Here is a 19,470-nt window from a genome sequence, read left to right on the forward strand (position 1 = left end):
CTGGCAGCTGGTAAAAATAGTGAGAAATTATTAACAATAATAATAATAATACGCTTGGACTCCTGAGTTTTCCTCATTGGTGGAAGCTGAGAATTTAATCCAGAAAGCATCATAATCCCTTCTTCCTATCTAAGTTTCCTAACCTAAATTTGTTGTTATTTTTCCACAAATCTCTCTATTATGCCTAGAGTCCTACTTTCTCTGCACACATACATAGAGATATAGGGAAGCAGGAGACAAATAGGAGTGCAAATTAGAGTTGGAAAATTACATGAGGATTTAAAGTTAAACAACCTAATCCTCCATGACATTCTGTTGCATTTCAACAAAATATGGACTTGGGGCATTATGAATAAACCCTTCTCTGCCCTGAATTAAAGCAATTTGCAGAGTCTTGTGGCACTGACGATTCTCTTTTTGTTTCTTCAATACCTGAGCAGAAAAATAGAATGGGTGCTAAAAATGCATAGCAGTTTTCCTCTTATTTCCAGGTTATTACATTGTTTTAACATTTATGCAAGTTTGTAGCTATTGCATAAACCACATTGACCTTGGAACAAGTTTCAACATTCCCATTTCCTCTCAAGGCAGTAAAACTTACAAAACAGGTTTCAGTGCTTTGACTGCAAGAGAGAAATCACTTTGGGGCGGAACGTAACTGAGTCTTATTGCTTGAGGAAGCATACCTAAAAGCAGCAGTTCCTATAAAGAAGATGAAGAAACTTTTCTTAGCATTTCCATAAGGAAGACAACATCAAAACAAGCCATGAGATTTAGAATTTTGAGCTAATTTTCTCCCTAGGAACAGGGGGATATCTAGAAAAACAGATATCTAGAAAGAAAACAAAATTGTTCATTGTGACTTTTCTTCATCTCGACATCTTCATTACAGAATCACAAGGATTTATAAAGTCAAGACAGTATCTCAAGCTCAGAATATCCCTCTGACAAGGTAACATCAAGGATTGTGGTGCTTTATCACCCAGCTCTAGAGGCATGAGCTGGTTCTCCAAAAGCCTTGGGAATTCCCAAGGGAGCACAGGGCAACTGAAAAATCGACTGGAAGATCTGAAAAAGCCCTGGAAGAAAGAAGCCAGCCCTTCAATGCTACAGCATAGTGAGACCGCCAGGCTAGCTGTGGATGCCTTTCTGGAACAAGGAGAAGCTGGCTATCTGCAAGTCATCGCTAAAGAAAAAGAACTACCGTTCCTGTCCACAATGGACATGGCTTACATGAGCCAGCACATCCAAAGCATCCCAGAATCTCCAAAGAAGGGGTTAGAGGCAAGACTCTTAAGAGCTGACAGCATGGATAGGGAATCTCTCCTCTCTGAGGTCACATCTGGGACATACTTCCCATTAATGACAGATATTGACCCCCCTCAACTGGAGCTGGGTTGGCCAATGATGCCTTCTGTCACAGTGCTCAACCGAACAGAAGTCAGCTTGTATTTCCAAAGGGACAAGGCAAACAATGTGAAGGAGTTACTTCGATCTCTAATAAGCAAGGCCAAGTCAGTAAGTAGAACATTTTAAAGCATTTAAAAAGAGACAAAGCTAATCAGTGTGGTTTTTAAAATATATAAAACAAATTGAATTACTGGCTCCCATTTTAATTTTTTTTTAAATTCTTCCTCTGCGTGTACCTTTAATGTACTACTTGCTGGATTTATTTTTATTATGTTAGCATGAGTTTTATATTTAACAAATGGTATATATGCAGAAAGAAATGAGCTATGCAGATGACTCTTTGTTCCTTTGTTCTTTGACTCTTAGTTTTCTGAGCTATGTTGGAACATGTTCACAATAACAAGTGAAGATGTTCAAAGAATTTTAAGAACAGAACATTGTTTGATGGCCCAATGATTAGATCACACATTATTTGTTAAAATGAAATCATAGCAGCTTTAGAATTTAAACTTCACAGTTATGGAGCAAAGGAGTCTGAGCATGTCTTGGATATCTTATGCAAAGATCAGAGGAGTAATATGTTCTTTGTTTTAGAACCAGAATTCCCATATTGTGTTAAACTATGAGAAAAATGCTTATGACTGCATAATTTAAAATAGGTATAGCCCTTAGGTGTTAGATAAAAATATTCCATAGACACACCTAGCTATTGAGCCTTCATTTTGACAGCCCGTGCTAGAGTCAGCGAGGCTTAACAAAGAAGTACTTTGAAGGAGTACTTTGATGAGCTATAAACATGGAAAACATTACATACAATGTGACTTTCCCAGGAAATATCTATGAATTAGATGTCAGATTGCGTTTGTTTTCTGAGATATTTTCTTCAAAATCCAAATAGATTCCCCACTTTGGCATATTTTAAAACATACATGCATGTTTTTTGAGTATGTCTGTGTGATTTTTTTCTTTAGTTCAACTGTGTCCCATTCCCAGGGACTACCTGAACTAAGTCCCTGCAATTTTTTTGGCAAAGTTTTTCAGAAGTGGTTTGCCATTGCCTCCTTCCCACAACTGAGAGGAAGTGATCCAGCTGGCTTTGTTCTTAAAATGACACTAGAATTCAGTCTCCCAGTTTCTTGCCAGATGTCTTAACCACTACACCAAATTGGTGTATATTTGTATAGAAATCATTCCAAAATATTCCTGTGTGAGTGTAGTGGAAGCATATGTGGAAGGGAGACTATTATATCAAAACAAATATTCTAGACTTTATTCATTTGTGTCCCTGTTGAAATTACTTAATGGAAAATTGTAAGAGGTGTGTAAAATTTGAATTTTAAATAATTTATTAGGAATTCATTCCTATTCAGATTAATAAAACGGATTTTCATTCAATCAATGTTGGAAGATTTTGGGCAGTTAGCATAGTTAGACTACTCAATAAAATTAGTTTAAAATAAAAATAATAAAAATACTATTTGAGGCTAATACTATACATTGCAACTAAAAGTCTGAGAATACAGCGTAAAATAAGTGGGAATATTATTTTAAACATTATCATATAATAATTCTGTTTTGCAAATGGCTTTTCCTCAGAAATTCTGAATAATTCAAAACTATATGGAAGAAAAGGGAAGAAAAATGCCCAGTGAAAGAACATAGGGATTTTTTTTTTCTTTTTGAAAAAGGCTTTCTGTATAAAAGAGGCATTTAGAATATCTTTCTCCTATCCATTAATTTACTCCTACAAATTTATCTCAAATACACAGAGTAAGAATATGTCTGTATGTGAGGGGGGTGTAATAGGGCTGACAGACGTGCCTATCAAAACAAAGCAGAATAAATGCCAATACCAAAACCAGTAAACTTGATGGATCAAATACTTATAGGATTCTCTTTGTTAGCTAAATCTGGGCTGCTCTGTACATTCTTTTGGAGAGGGTGTGATTCCCAGAGGCAGTGAGCAGGCAGGATACCTCTCCAAAGTTGAAATGCTCATAAATCTTTGCTTTGGAGAAAGCACCGCAATCCTAATGTTGTGGCACAGATGGTAAAAGGCTGCCATACTTTAATTTGGTGTAATAGTGATTTTACTTTCTAAATGTAAACCATCTTCAGTCTTAGCAGATGAAATCGAAAGGCCTGAATGAATAGTTAGATAAATAAATAGGGTTTCATCAGTTTGAAGTGAAGACTATTCTCTGATAGAATCTGAAATCAAATCTTCAGAGCAGGAATGTGTAACATTTTGGATACAGTGGGCACCTGTGGTTTTCTGAGAACATGGCACAGGAAAGTCTTACAAAATAAGAGGCATGAAAGAAATGGATAATGTCAAAATATTCATTTACCAGAAGGTAAACACTTAAGTTTTACTAGTTTTTGCAACTCCCACTAACCCATTTAAGCTCTCTCCTACTTCAGTTCGCTCCGAATTTTTTCTGGAAGGAGTTGGATAGGCATCTTCAAAACAAATCATATGGGCTTTAAAAGTGGCATTCCCTATGTATATGCCTTATGTAAGATACTTTGCATATTACAGACTGGTAGATTTGTTCCAGAATTAGTTTCCATATCCATTAATTGCTTTCTGTATCCATTTTATAATGTTCCAGATGACAGCATTCCAGGAAGGAACCAAGTAATTAGTCTCTATTATAAATCTTGATTACCATGAAATGTATATATAAACTGGGAGTGCACCTAATCCTTCTACTCTTTTTACATTTTCCTGCTGCTTTCTCTTCTGACAGCAGAACGTTTCCACGAAGAATTGATGGAAAACTTGGCTACAAATACAGCAGAATGGGGTGGCAACATTTTGAAGATATTACAGTGATGTAAATATTGTGAAGATGGGAAAGCAGTTGCCTTGGGGCCCAGAGGCCCACTGTGTTGCCCCTTGCCTTCCACAGACTTTTAATTAGATAGTCAGAAATGCAAAGGAAAGAGAGGAAAGGAAATAGATATATCATGTCTGAGTTGCAAAAATCCAGATGCCCACTAGCAAATTCTCGATTTTGAGAGTCTTGCCTTGGGGTCCAGAGACCCTAACCCTTACATTTCATTTTAAATGTTTGCCTAAGTTGAAAAAAATCTTATCAACTAAGAAAACATCTCAGAGGACAAAGGGTAGGTTAACTTTGTCCTATGATGTATTTGTTTTCTATTTGCAAGGAACTTCAAATGTAGATGGAGCACTCAGAAGTGGCAATTTAAATTTTTGCAATTTAAAATGTACAGTTAACCACTCCAAACACACTAGCCCATAATAGCCTATTTGAGATTGCTTAAGTTTCTTGACCTACCTATGGGTTTTTGGAAATTGTTTTAATTAAGTCAGTATTCTATAAAACAGTGTGCCCATCTGAAACATTGTGTGAAACACAGACACACGTTTTAACGTAAGAACAATATTTGAGATGGGCACTCTGTTTTATAGAATACTGACTTAATTAAAAATAAGATATTATGGGCTACAATGGTGTTCAGTCATGCCGTATTAGAAGCCCAAGAGTCAAAGAATTGCCTAAATTATTCTTTGAAAAGTACTTAAAAGTAGTTCTATGTGGCTAGTGTGTTTGGAGTGGTTAACTGTACATCATTTTAAATTGCAAAAAAGGTGCCACTTCTGAGTGCTCCATCTACATTTGAAGTTCCTTGCAAATAGAAAACAAATACATCGTAGGACAAAGTTAACCTACCCTTTGTCCTCTGAGATGTTTTCTTAGTTGATAAGATTTTTTTCAACATAGGCAAACATTTAAAATGAGATGTAAGGGTTAGGGTCTCTGGACCCCAAGGCAAGACTCTCAAAATCGAGAATTTGCTAGTGGGCATCTGGATTTTTGCAACTCAGACATGGTATATCTATTTCCTTTCCTCTCCTTCCTTTGCATTCCTGACTATCTAATTAAGTCTGTGGAAGGCAAGGGGCAACACAGTGGGCCTCTGGGCCCCAAGGCAACTGCTTCCCCATCTTCACAATATTTACATCACTGTAATATCTTCAAAATGTTGCCACCCCATTCTGCTGTATTTGTAGCCAAGTTTTCCATCAATTCTTCATGGAAACGTTCTGTTGTCAGAAGAGAAAGCAGTAGGAAAATGTAAAAAGAGTAGAAGAATTAGGTGCACTCCCAATTTATACATACACTTCTCAGTAATCAAGATTTATAATAGAGACTAATTACTTGGTTCCTTCCTGGAATTCTGTCACCTGGAACATCACCATTATAAAATGTTAATAGATACGGAAAGCAATTCTGGAACCAATCTTCCAGTCTGTAACATGCAAAGTATCTTACATAAGGCATATACAGGGGGAAGTGTCACTAGATTATAGCTTCTCACAATTCTGTGATGGAAAAGGTGTATATTGTAAAGCTCAGCAACTCTGGAATGCAATCATGTGCCCATAATTTTCTCTGGGTTCTCCATAAAAACAGAGTAAAGAAAGGAAAAAGATTCAGAAATAATAACTAGTGAGGAAGCATTATGAAGCAGAGTTTCAAAACTGACCTTCTCACTTTAGGTGCTAACTGTTTTTGCCCTTCTTGTTTTATTAAAACAGACCAATAGTGCAATTCTAGGCGTATTTACTCAGAGAATCCTTGATGAAAGGTTAAAAAATTGCAGCTTGAATCACTTAAAAAGGGTCTTATATGGGTATATGGGTTATTTAATAGGTCAAATCCACTGATCATCTTTTGACAATGTCTTCTGTTCTACTCTCCATTTTACCGCAACCTACCAAAAATTGTGCAGGTGATTGCAATTGTGATGGATCAATTCACAGATATGGAAATACTCAGTGATCTGATAGAAGCTTCAAACAAACGTCGTGTTCCTGTTTATCTGATCCTGGATGAAAAAAACTTGAAGGAGTTTACAGAAATGTGCAGTAAAATGGAGGTCATCATGGATGACCTTTTGGTATGTTTTCAATCAGTTTTCATTTTTCTTTTACTTAATGTAAATATTAAAATATGATGTAATGGAACATGAAAGTGAAAAAAAAGACATTTTTAAATATCTTTTATTTCAATCATTTTCATTATCACTCAGATGAACATGGGTTGGTTTGTTCATCTAAAGCCAATAATTGAAATCCAAGGGCAACAACAACAAAAACAAGAACAATAACAGTATAAGGTCTTCCTTTCTTCCTAGGTTTCTTGATAATTATTGATTGTCTGGCGATCTGTAATGATTCTCTTACCAAACATCAGTTCCAGGATGCTTTCTGAAGCATATTTACCCCTTTTCTGTTATGTGGTATGACATCAGTAATACACCTTTATTGAATGATTGTTGAATTATAATCCATTTTCCATGTGAAACAACATAGCTGAAGCATAAGGTGCAATTGGATGGTGCAAGTAAAAATTTTAAATATCTCCTTTCAAAAAATTATGTGCTGATAGATATCATATGCCCAACCTTTGCCTTTCATATACACGTTGAACAAACAAAAGCCCAGAGCAAAACAGTGCCTGAAGTTAATATATGAACCTTATTTATTGAAGGGAAGCAGTCAACAATCACAGATATCTGTACTTTTAGCCTTGTCTTCAGTATAAAGGAGATGAAAAGTACATTGCTTTCATCCAATTATTTTAAATGATCGGCTGAGGCAAAATTAAAGATAGCACAGAGTCACATTTGCTTAAATCCAGGCTTACTACCTTTAAATGTTACAAATGGAGTGAAGTTTACTTCTGATGCGCAACAAAATTGAGAGAAAGATGCCCTGGACACGAGACCGTATTCAATCAGACCAGGAGGATCTACAGATGTATGTTGTATGTGTGTGTGTGTGTGTGTGTGTTAAAACAGTCAAAATAGCTGTCACTTCCATTTACCTTTTCTACTCTAGTTGCTGTTGTTTGCTGTTTCTGTTTAAAAAGGCAAGAGAATGTGTGTGCATTAACATTATTTATATCTGAGAGTGAAAATGATTGGCATATGCAAACGGAAGATCAATTAATTTTGTTATTAGGGGACCGCATTTTACAAACAATTTTAATCAAGTATGGTTGTTTTACACACACACACACACAGAGAGAGAGAGCTCTCATACATGTGTTTGCAGGGGAAAAGGAATATCTGGGATTGTTTTTCTGGAGCATAGACCTAGGGTGGGAAGCGAAGCGTTACTTCGGATTAGGATTTATACCGCATATTTGTTCAGCCTGTTTTTGGTTGAGCAAGAGTTATGTTTAATTCAGGGATATCTTCCTCTTGGCTAACTAAGGCATTTTCAATGTGAGTATAAGCCTAACTACTAACTACAGGATGTCCTTGACTTACAACAGTTCATTTAGTGACCGTTCCAAATTACCATGGCACTGCAAAAAGTGACCTATGACGATTTTTCACACTTATGACCATTGCAGCATCCCCATGGTCACATGATGAAAGTTCAGACATTTGGCAACTGACTCATATTTGTGACAGTTGCAGTGCACATAGGGTTATGTGATCAACTTTTGCAACCTTCTGATAAGCAAAGTCAATGGGGAAGCCAGATTCACTTAACAACTGTTTTATTAATTTAACTGCAATGATTCAGTTAACAACTGTGACAAGAAAGATCATAAAAATGGGGCAAAACTCATTTAACAATTTTCTCACTTAGCAACATAAATTTTGGGCTCAATTATGGTTGTAATTCAAGGACTACCTGTACTCTATTCTGCAAGAGTTATCTTATTCCATCACTCCAACCCCCACCATAAGGAACTTACTGTCATTTTGTCTGTTATCAGTAAATGTATAGTAATTTCCCATTCTTCTAGAGCAACTACAGCTTTCAAATATTGAAATAAGGGTTGGAAATTACTGAAATGATACCGGTTTCTAATTTTTCACCATCAGAGACTGAGCAGTCTACTATGTGCCCACCCACATATTACTTAGTGCTTTCCAAGTCCCCTATGCTATCTAATTTCATTTTTCTGATTCTTTTAATTAAAAATAATGGGGAACCACACATGCTGCAAAGTGAAGTACCATCTTGAGTATAACCTAAATTTCCAACAACATATCTAGGGGTCTCCTCAGCCCCCTCAACTTTCTTAGGAAATAAAATCAGGTGGCACTCAGTTTTCCTTCTGATAGATGGACATTTTGTGATTAGCTGCATCAATCTTAACAACCATTTTATGAGAGAGACCATATCAAACTTGCAAAATTCCAAATTATGTCCACTGCTCCCAATACATTAACTAATAAAACACAAAGGCAAATCGCTGGTCATGTCATTTGCAGTCATTATAGTTGATATACTTAATTTAGACTGCAATTTTATATCCATTGAAATTTACAAGAGATTTCTGAGAAGAAATTATAAAACAGGTTAAAACTGATAGAGTTTTAAGCATCAGTACGGAATTTTACAAAAATGTTTTTTTAACATTAACATAGTACTGATTTTGGTATGTTTCACAGCCATTAATTCCAAGATTCGCATTCACTCATAGGGTTACAGTATATATAAGCTCTGCATAGAAAGTCAGCAGTATTTTTTTTAATCTTTCTTATGCTTTTCTTATTATTTTAGAATATGCGCATACGATCTGTAAGTGGAGATACATACTATAGTAAAGCTGGCAAGAAACTTACAGGACAAGCCTTTGAGAAATTTGTATTGATAGACTGTGAACAAGTACTTGCAGGGACTTACAGGTGAGACATTACAAGTATACTTCAGAATGATGTTATTTGCAAAAGGCATTTGTTTGTCTAGAGATTTCTGGGACTAATATGTCCTAATTCAGAGTGATTGCAGGGTACGGTTAAAAAAAAAAAAAGCCAAGACGCCAGAGTTTTTATTGCACTGTTGCAGCTAGCAACTTGATTTTTTCAACCATGACTTTCAGACACCAGATTAAACGAATGCAGCAAATTATTTAGATTATTTAAATTACATTTATTTAAAATTATAGTGCTTTGTATCCTTCTTATGGGTCAGGTGTCTAAGGCTGTTCTAGTGCTTCTCAAAACTGTGTGTCTTCCATTTCAGTTGGAAGGAAATGAAATTTGCAAATGGTGAATATGCTATTTCTAAATGTACAAAAAATGATATCAAAACGTATACAAAACAAGTTCAGTTCTTTTAAACAATTTTTTAAAAATGTGTCTCCTTTAACAGTTTAGGAATCCAATTTTAAAAACACATTCTAACTCTACCCCAGCCACATAGTCTAATAATTTTCAGAGATTCTGAATTTTCATAATTTTCTAGTCATATATATCCTTAAAGTGAAATAAATTCCAGGGAATTTTGATCCCCCTAATTATTATATTACATGTTTATTTGTACTAGCTCCAAGGAACTGAGAGCAGCATATAGATAGTCCTTGCTTAATGGCCCCAATTGGGACTGGAATGTTTATCGCTAAGTAAACAATTACTAGGTAAAATATCACATGACTGCACTGCATAATCAGTACTCCTGATTGTCTTTGTTAGGCCAGGACATCAAGCTTCTCCTGCCCTGTTATGCTCACCTTCCCTTCAACTCCACCCTATCTGCCTATCTTCTTCCCTCTCTGTTCTTTTGGCTGCCCTGCACCCTGCCTTCACCCATAACACCGTGCACTCCATTGTTCTTGCTACCTTCAGCTGACCTTGGCTATCCTGTTCCTCCCAGTACTGATGAGGTGCGCCTGGTCTGGCCCTTTGTGAGACAGCTGCTGGCTTCCTGAAGCCATATGTGACCTTCCTGGAGGCCTCAAGAAGGCCGTCTGTGACCAGCTGCTGCCTCACAAAGAGTCAGGCTGGGCATGCTTCGTCAGCAGTAGGAGGAAGAAGTGAAAATCTGCTGGGGTGGCAGAGGCAATGGAGTGCAGGACAGTCAAAAAGCAGAGATGGTGAGGAGTGACAGATGTGTGGCTAGAGTTGAAAAGTACCCTGTGATAAATAAAGGTGGGCTGCCAAGACTCCAAGACTCCCGATCATGTGACTGCAGGAGTGCGGCAATGGCATTAAGGAGTTATAAATACTGTTCATTCAGGATCATCACAAATTCAAGCAGTCACTGAAGAAATGGTTGTTGTGAGGACTACCTGTACGCAACTTCCTATCTTCAAAACAAGCCTGTGCAACACACTAGGTTAAGTGTCTCAGGATCTCCAAGTAAATACATAAAAAGACACAGCGACCCAAACTTTCACATAAAAATACATCTTGGTTGACTCAAATCAACTTATTGTATATGTTTGTTTATTTAATATCCATACATATATTTTTAAAATTATATGGCTGACTATCTTATAGATGATAATCCTAGATGGCTCATAGCAACATTCCATAACAAAAAAAAAAAAAAAAACACACACACACCCAAACCCTGCAAAAGTGCCATAGCATCCCAGGCTAAGAGAATGGGGGCCCTCCAAATTTCATGGGGGAGGCATTTCAAAAGGACTGGGGTAGCCATGGAGAATATGTGTCTCCAAGGTCCTACCAGATGACATTTAAGGAATGGGATCTGGGACATGCCCACCCTATCTCATCTGGTAAAATAGGCAAATACCTCCAAGGAGAAGCAACCCTGGTAATCATTTACAGGGCTATTCATTTAATGAATGGGCTCCTGGGCAGTCAACAAAAGTAAAAGCATAGTACATAGTCCAAATCAATTTTTAAAAAATCAAGTTAAGGTCCCTATAAAAAGCTCATTGCCGGCATGTCACGTATCTGCATGCCAGAGTTTTATTAACAACTGGGCCCCAGTACCTGATGAGAAATCTTCATAGCCTTTGGAAAACCAACAGATTTGGGGCTGTGTGTATCTCTTGGAGAGAGTATGACAAAGCAGCCATGCTTCCTAAAGCACTGCTTCACGGATAGGATCTGGAGCCTTTCTCCTCTTCCAGATCTGATGGGACAGGGGAAATAATCACAAGTTGTTCTATAAGTAACCCAGCACCATGTCATGTACAAGTTTAAAAGTAACAACCAGCATTTTTAATTATATATAGAAGCCTATCAGGAGTCAGTGCAGCTCACATAGCAGCAGTGATAGATTGGTGTACTATGATGCACCCAATGCTATATGTGGCACTGCAGTTTGGACCAGCTGAAGCTTCCAAAAGCTCTTTAAGGCCAGCCCCATATATAGTGTGTTGCAATAGTCCAACTACAAGATGACTAGGATTCAAGTAATCATGAGCAGTGCCTCCTCACCTCAGAATGGCACACTAGACATATTTGTTTGAAAGCTCTCCTTGTCCAACTGCCCCGTTCCAGGAGAATCCCCAGATCATGAACCAACACTGCCTGGCAGAGTGTCACCTCATCCTGTCAGTACATTTACTTTCAAGTATCCCTCCTCTGCAAGAAATGATACAGCACAACAGCACAATATTCATTTTACGTATTATACTAGTTAACCTGCAGTTATTTTTGCCTTAGTTGCCAAACCTTCGGCTGTATTTTGAAGGGAAATTATTTTTCTTTGCTTTAATTGCAACTAAATCTACTTCCTTGATTGATAATGCACACTGTTGTAAGACGCTAAGAAAAAGACACAGGCATGTCTTGAGCAGAGGTTTGAAGCTGCAGGACATAGCTTGACAAACTCTGAGTTTATTGCTTCTTATATACTTGTTACATACATAGGCTTTACCATTAAATGCTGACAAAGCTTTCTTCATTGGAAAATGTCTTCATGTAAGCAACTATTTTCTGGTAATACATTACATAGTCAAAGATCAGGTAAAGAGCAAACAGGAGAAGGAACTAACAAGAAGGAACTAACAAAGGCAGGAAAAGATAGGAGAAGGAACTTAAGCATATTATTTGTTTAGGTAGGTGAGGCATTAAGTCAAAAGGGTATGACCTTCTGGCTGCTTCATTAGGACAAAGGGTATCAAAAGGTTATGAGGTTTGTGGGGGGGAAAGTACGGCAGTTTGCTGCACATGCATTTTTCCCCACACACTGTCTTTCTTCCACCCAATCTACTTTTGACTCACCAACACAAATATTTAATAGCAGCTTTACCTTTGCCAACCCTCTTTACTTACAGAAAGCTTGCCAACTCCATAGCATGTTACCATATTAGGTCATCTCAAAGTATCTTGGTATATGCAATATTTCATCTCAAAATAATACCTTAAAAAGATTCCAGTAGGAAGTTGATAGTCAGATGTGCTGTTTTCAAGGGATTTTAAGATTAGATATCACTGATAATTTGATTAAAAATCTGCCACCAAGGATTATATTTTTCTGTGATTAATAAAATTATTTTTCTGTACCATTTTTAAATGCTCAAGAATTGAGTTATTTTGTAAGTCTTGTCTAAATGAGCGTCAGTCACACTGTGTGGCTACATATCTCCTCCTCTTGAGCCATAAATATGAAATCTATAATTAGCTTGCAAGCAATTCCTTATTATTCTTATGAGTTTGTCATTTAAATGATTACCTCTAACAATTTAACCATAATAACTTGTTTGCATGCTCAGGTGTTACCTTCATTTGTTGCCTAACATAATATAAACATACATATACAATAATCTAAGATTTTGATCATCAAATTGTTCCACTTATTATTTTCTCAATGCTTTAAAACAGTAACGATGGTACACTGTTGAATTGCAGCAGTAGTGCTAAAGATGTTCTGATAAACATACTTAAAATAATACTAATGTTGTAAATGAATATTATTGTCCAATGAATTTTCAGTATTTTAAATGTGCACAATTTAATGATATATCCATGTTTCATGTTGTTCCTGAATTCTTTTCATTTCAGTTTTACATGGCTCTGCAGCCAGGTACATACCTGTTTAGTGATGCACTTCAAAGGAAAAATTGTTGATGATTTTGACAGAGAGTTCCGATGTATATATGCCGAATCTAGATCAGTGAATCATCTTGGAATCCCCATTGCAGAAAATTCCACACCTTCTCCTTACAAGATCATGCAGAAATCTGAGCCCATTTTAAAACACCTTCAACGGAATGAGTATGAAGCCATCAGTCCACCAAGCACCCTTTCAAATTCCAGCGTCGTGACCATCAAGAAATCACCATATCATAACCAATCAATTTCCAATGTATTCTGTGAAAAGAAGGAATTAACTCCAGGTGAAACAAGAAAAAACACTTCAGGTTTACTGGGACATAATGACTTGAGATACCAGCCCAGGGAGTTGCCAGACTCTAACTGCAGCATATTAGATAAATTAAAGTATCCACTTGGTGATGCTTCTAATTTATTGAAGCTTAAGACATCTTTGCTATCAGTATCTTCACCGATATTAGTTGAGAACATAGGAAATGGAAATCTTCCTGAGAATGTGGGAACAAATGATAACAAGAAGTTCCTTTATACTCAACCAATTGAAAATGCAAGCAAACTATATAAGGATGACAAACCAGTAACTCATGGATACAACAAATTAGAATTCATTAACAATCCCACTAAAACTGTAAATTATGAGATAAAGGGCAAAGTTCCTAGATTCCCTGAAGTCTCTGAGGATATGCCAATGGAGAACAACAGCAACATAAATAGGAATGAAAAAAGGATGACTCTTGGTCACAGCAAATTGGATTTGATTACCAACTATAACAAATCAAAATCAAAAGTAGTTCATAGTCGATTTGAAATTTAATCTAACAAAAATATTTGATCTCAAGTCAAATGTGGATTGAAACTATAATAATATATCAGATTTAGCTCAAAAATATTGGGAAAGCTTAAAGAAGCTTAATAAAGCCGGAAAAATAATCAACATACTGTGTAAGAGATTTAAGATTGTTACTATTTAACTCTAGCGTTAATTTGAAAGGACATACATTTTGAACATTGAAAACATTGTCTGGTACTTTTGCCCCACAGACATAATGAGGATTTCTCATTACTCATAATTTAGAATTCCTGAAATACTGGAGGGGCATGTTTGGAACAATGCTATTTCTCAGTTTAATAGCTCTGGGGGGAGAGGGAAGAACATACAAATTTAAACAATTTAATGAATATCAGTATGTAAATAAAATTGTTATTATATATATATATATATAATGTACAGTACAAACAATTTGGTTTAAAGAGTTGGAAGAGAGGTTATAATGCATCTCTTTGATAAAAGCACACATCTCCATTGCCTACTGGGGATTATTCTGCAATTCTTTTTAAGACAGAACTATAAGAAATCCACATTTACCAAAGTAGCAGAAAATAAAGAACTGCAGAAATCATATTGCATAATTCCTGACTTCCTTTTAATATTGCTCCTCATTCAATTGATTAGTACACATTCTCAATACAGGAATCCAAATTACAGCCACTCTGACATAGGAAAAAAAGCCCTCAGTTGTTTCCTTCTGTTGCAAGCATGATAGAGATAGGAAAAGACCCATAAAATGCAACTCTTAGTTTAAATCTCAAAACACTAACTATATGGAATTAATAAATGTAATCTCTTTGCCTCAACAAAGAATCTGAAAAAGTGATTTGGCAGGTACAGAAGAAATGTCAATAATGTAATGACTGCATTATATCAGGATAAATAACATAAATGGCATTAACTTTTGTCTTAGAATTTTGGTTACAAACTGGAAAACTAATTAAGATACATTGTGTTAATTTTGTTCATATGATATATGTTTTAAATACATGAATATATATATCATTGTAATTCAAAATAAGTGGTCAATTAGATTTTAATTATCTGTTTATTTATACAAGCAAAGCCCAGCTCAATTTATTTCCACTCTAGTAAGTAACTTCAAATGAAGAAGCATTTTCTGTCCAGTCAAAGTGATATTCTTGGAAGTCCACTGAACTCAAAGTTCACTGAACTCAAAGTCCACTGAACTCAAAGAACTTCGAATGCTTAAGTATATGACAGAGTTAAGCATTTCAATTAATTGATCTTATTTTCTATGGAAAAACAAATTGTCACCACTGACATTTGTTATTTCTGAAAATCAAGATTTGATATGCTTCCTGAGGGAGTTTAGTTTAACCAAGATTTTTGAAATTTCATGAAGAAGTCACAAGGAAAGCTATGATTGTTTTAATAATAAATTTAACATTGTTTTAATTTCAAAAATTGGTAGTTCTGTCAATAGCAATTTAATGTATAAATACCTTAAGAGAAAGACTCCTCTTTCTTTTTTCTTCTCTCTTGCTTTCTTTCTCTCTTTGGTTAATCGTAACTTTGACAATGTATAATCTGATGGTGCTTTTGAAATAAACAGGATTCTATAAACCACTATGTTATGATTTGTTTAACTATCATCTACCAAATAAAGTGGTAGATATTTTGAGGTAATCCAGCCAGTCCCAAGTCCAGATAAAGGGAGGAGGGTTGACCGTAGAGTTAGCACTCCTACCCCATAAACTACAAAATTACTAAAGAAACAGCAAGCAAACTTAAAGTCTGTAGTGATCGTAGCGACTGCAATGACCATGATGATCATAATCAGCAACAACAGTATGAAGCTGTCATACCATGGTTTGATAGCATTGGAGCAAAGCTGAAAGGATGTCCAACAGCTGATTCTATATTGATTTTTAGTGCAAAAGTTACAACACAAATTGCAACATGGAAAATTCGATCTTTATATCAATGTGGGAAACTTGCACAACTACGATCTTCATATTTTTGGCATTAGCTATACCAGCTGGACTCTGGCAGACTTACCAGAGATGGGAAGATTTCTTACCACAGTTGTTAAGGGAATCACTGTGGTTAAGTGAATCTGGCTTCCCCATTGACTTTGCTTGTCAGAAGATCACAAAAGGTGATCACATGATCCTGGGACACTGCAAACATCAGAAATATAAGCCAGTGGCCAAGTGTCTGAATTTTGATCACGTGAAAAACATACCGTAAATGCCGGCGTACAAGGCGACCCGCCGTATAAGACGACCCCCGTCTTTATAGCCGGGCCGCATTCCTAGAACGTCGTCTTATACGCCGGAAACTACCAGTATTTCCGGCGTATAAGACGACTCGGCGTATAAGATGACCCCCGTCTTTGGCGCCGATTTCAGCGCTCGCAGAAGTCGTCTTATACGCCGGCATTTACGGTAAGTTACTTTTTTCAATGTCGTTGTAACTTTGAATGGTCACTAAATTTGTAAGTTGAGGACTATCTGTACTCTGTGGTAACTTCCAACGTGCTATTTCTCTCCAAATTCATTTCTAAAAGCACAGTGCCTCCAAATTAAAAATTCACAGATAGGGTTCCCGCTGTGATAAGCCAATTTTTGTTTAATAATAGGGATACTATACTGGGCTGTGAAACTCTGGATCAGTGTTTCTCAACCTTAGTAGTTTTAAGGTGTGTAGTTATAGCAGATGCATCCTTTTGATGCAGACTTTAAAGCATTGCACAGTCCTATTAAATTAGTGACTAGGAAATTATTATATTCATTATAGCAAATTTTAATTAAAGAACATGAACTCAAAACAAATTAGTCCACCCAATAATTTTTGGAGTATGACCGATACATATCAGTCCACATGCAGCTCTTGACCCAAAAACAAGTGAACTAAAAGTTGTAAAGCCTAAGGCTATAGTCTGATTAGCATAAATTAATCCACATTTGAAATCAGCTTTCCTTTTCCATTATAACTCTTATCAGGAATGAAGTGAATTTTTATTTGCATACAATGTAAGCCTATTTCCAGACAATACATTTATCTTTGATTAGTTCAAATTAAGGGATTACAGGGTAGTAAACAGGGAGTTTTAGTCATATAACCAATCTGTAAATCTGCATAACACACTACTTTAACTGATTACTCAGTATAGTGAGCTAAAAAGTATTTGGCTAGTGTGTACTTTAGTGCATCATGCAAACACCACTTCAGTTGTACTATATGAGGGTCTACAGTGAAAGTGGACTGTAATACAGTGGATTTCACAAGCCAAAAAACAAAAACAAAAAAACAATCCACCAAAATTTCTCTGGTATTTACATCAATGTATATTATTTGCATAATGAAGTAACTTGTGCTAGGAAGGTGCTGCAGATGACTTACTCTTTGATTTAAAGGGGCAATTGGGAATAAAAGACACCCTTCCCTCCAGCTAGATTACTAAACTTACATACTAAACTGCGGAGAGTATGTTTGTAGCCCAAGCCTCTCTCCTCAGTTTGGCCAAGGAATGGCTTAGTTAGCACAACACATTTGATCCACAAACTAGTCAAGAAGATTTTAGTTTACTGTTATGCAAACTGAGCAATTCAAATCGAGCAAATGGGTGTCATTCAGTGGATACTACATTATTCTGTCACCTAAGAACAGCTCAGTAAGTTCCCTTTCTGTTGAATGCAGGTCAAAAAAAGTCCCTATAGCTCATAGAGGGCTTTATATGTCCTCCTTTGCACTGAACTACAATAGTGTTTTTCCAACTTGTCAACTAACCCAAATCCAACATGTTTATAAGGGCCCATTCAGCCACCTTCTCAACGATTGGTATGGAGAGTCATGATGGAGACAGAAAATAATGATGTTTTTAAAACTATCTTTTTAATTAGTTCCAAGTTTATATTAGTATATTTTACAATGATGAAGTTTCACTTCCAAAACAGTACCTTAGTTTTCACCAGAAACACAGGATTCACTCTTTGACCAAGCATATGGTTACAAGGTGGTGAGGCACAACCAACTAGAACAGTGGTTCTTAACCTTTTTGAACAAATCACCCCCTTGAGCCAATGAGGAAGTTGTCATCGCCCCCCAGCCCCCAACATAACCTCTCAATCACAACATAAGAAATAATTCTTCAATTTATGCAAACACTTTTTTTGTTTTCTTTAAAATTGTCATCAGGACATATGATGCAAATAATTTATTTCCAGTTTTTTTCCCACATCTCAACTATGTGAAAAATTTTGGTGCCATCCGTCACTTTATTCCCAAACTTCATGATACATGTATTTCATTATTATCTTATTTATTCAAGACGCTTAAATGTAATGACCACTGAAAACAAAATTCAATTGCAAGAAAGTGAAATGCCCGAAAAGAAAAACAGTAACATTTAGTGATTGAATTACAAGTGAAATTTAAGATGCAAAAAGAAATATAAAAAGGGCATAAGAACAAACCTTAATGCAGGAACTAAGAATTTCAAGACGAAAACTCTGAAACTAAATTAAGATTCAAGGAAAGTATATATAGTCACACGCACTGTAAAAAAGATTAAAAAGACACAAAGAAAATATAATATCGAACTGGAGTGCACGCTAAAAAAGTACAATACGAAGAGACACAGAAAACAGCATGCGATGTTTTGAAAGAAGCGCTCCCCCCTCCATCACTGCCCATTCTGGCCAATGGCACGCCACTGTATGGGTAGAGCAGGGGTAAACAACCCAAAACACTCAAAGAGCCACTTGGACCCATTTCCCACTGAAAACAAAGCACTGGGAGCTGCAAAACCCTTGACATCTCAAATGAAGATAACACTGCATATATCCTTTTTTACCTTTATTACATATATATCTTCAGTGTTATCTTCATTTTAGATTTGTCAAAAGGCTCTCTGTCTCTTTCTCCCTCCCTCCCTCCCTCTCCCTGCCCTTGGGTCTGCCCTTGGTCTGAGAGAAAGGGAGAAAGATGAAGAAAGAGAAAGAAAGAGGGAGACAGAGAGGGAGAGAGAAAGAGGGAGAGAGATTAAATTAGTAACATGGTTGTTAAGTGAATCTGGTTTCCCCCACTAACTTTGTCAGAAGGTTGCAAAAGGCGATCACATGACCCTGGAACAATGTGACCATCATAAATATGAATCAGTTGCTAAGCATCGAAATGTAAATCTCATGACCATGGGGATGTTACAACGGTCATAAGTGTGAAAAATGGTCATAAGTCACTTTTTTCAGTGCCGTTGTAACTTTGAACAGTCACTAAGCAAACTGTTGTAAGTCAAGGACTACCTGTACTTTATCACTTTTTTCCATTTTTTGGGGGGGGGGGTGTCAAGTTTTTGACACCTTGCTAGGTGACTGGTGCTCTGGCTTAAATGGACTCCAGAAAATAGTAGAGGACAGGAAGGCCTGGAGGAACGTTGTCCATGGGGTCGC

General features: G+C 36.4%; 1 protein-coding gene and 1 long non-coding RNA gene across 3 annotated transcripts; one reads left to right on the forward strand and one right to left on the reverse strand.

Moving 5' to 3' along the window:
- Positions 1–630: 630 nt before the first annotated feature.
- Positions 631–15,643, forward strand: FAM83C (family with sequence similarity 83 member C). Its single transcript, XM_039319208.1, has 4 exons — positions 631–1,518; positions 6,178–6,345; positions 8,975–9,099; positions 13,174–15,643. Exons 1-4 carry the CDS (start codon positions 997–999, stop codon positions 14,036–14,038), a joined length of 1,680 nt encoding a protein of 559 aa, XP_039175142.1. The 5' UTR covers positions 631–996; the 3' UTR covers positions 14,039–15,643.
- LOC120297038 lies at positions 9,323–13,343 on the reverse strand. 2 transcript variants are annotated; one of them, XR_005553664.1, is made up of 3 exons: positions 13,204–13,321; positions 11,605–11,751; positions 9,323–11,296 (listed from the first exon to the last, which is right to left on the reverse strand). It is a non-coding gene; the product is annotated as an uncharacterized LOC120297038 (long non-coding RNA). The 2 variants fall into 2 exon arrangements; XR_005553665.1 differs by lacking the exon at positions 11,605–11,751 and having other exon boundaries at positions 13,204–13,343.
- Positions 15,644–19,470: the final 3,827 nt, after the last annotated feature.

Source organism: Crotalus tigris, unplaced genomic scaffold (assembly GCF_016545835.1).
Source record: "Crotalus tigris isolate CLP2741 ecotype Arizona unplaced genomic scaffold, ASM1654583v1 scf7180000022411.5474196:2289641, whole genome shotgun sequence".
NCBI classification, from domain to species: Eukaryota; Metazoa; Chordata; class Lepidosauria; order Squamata; family Viperidae; genus Crotalus; species Crotalus tigris.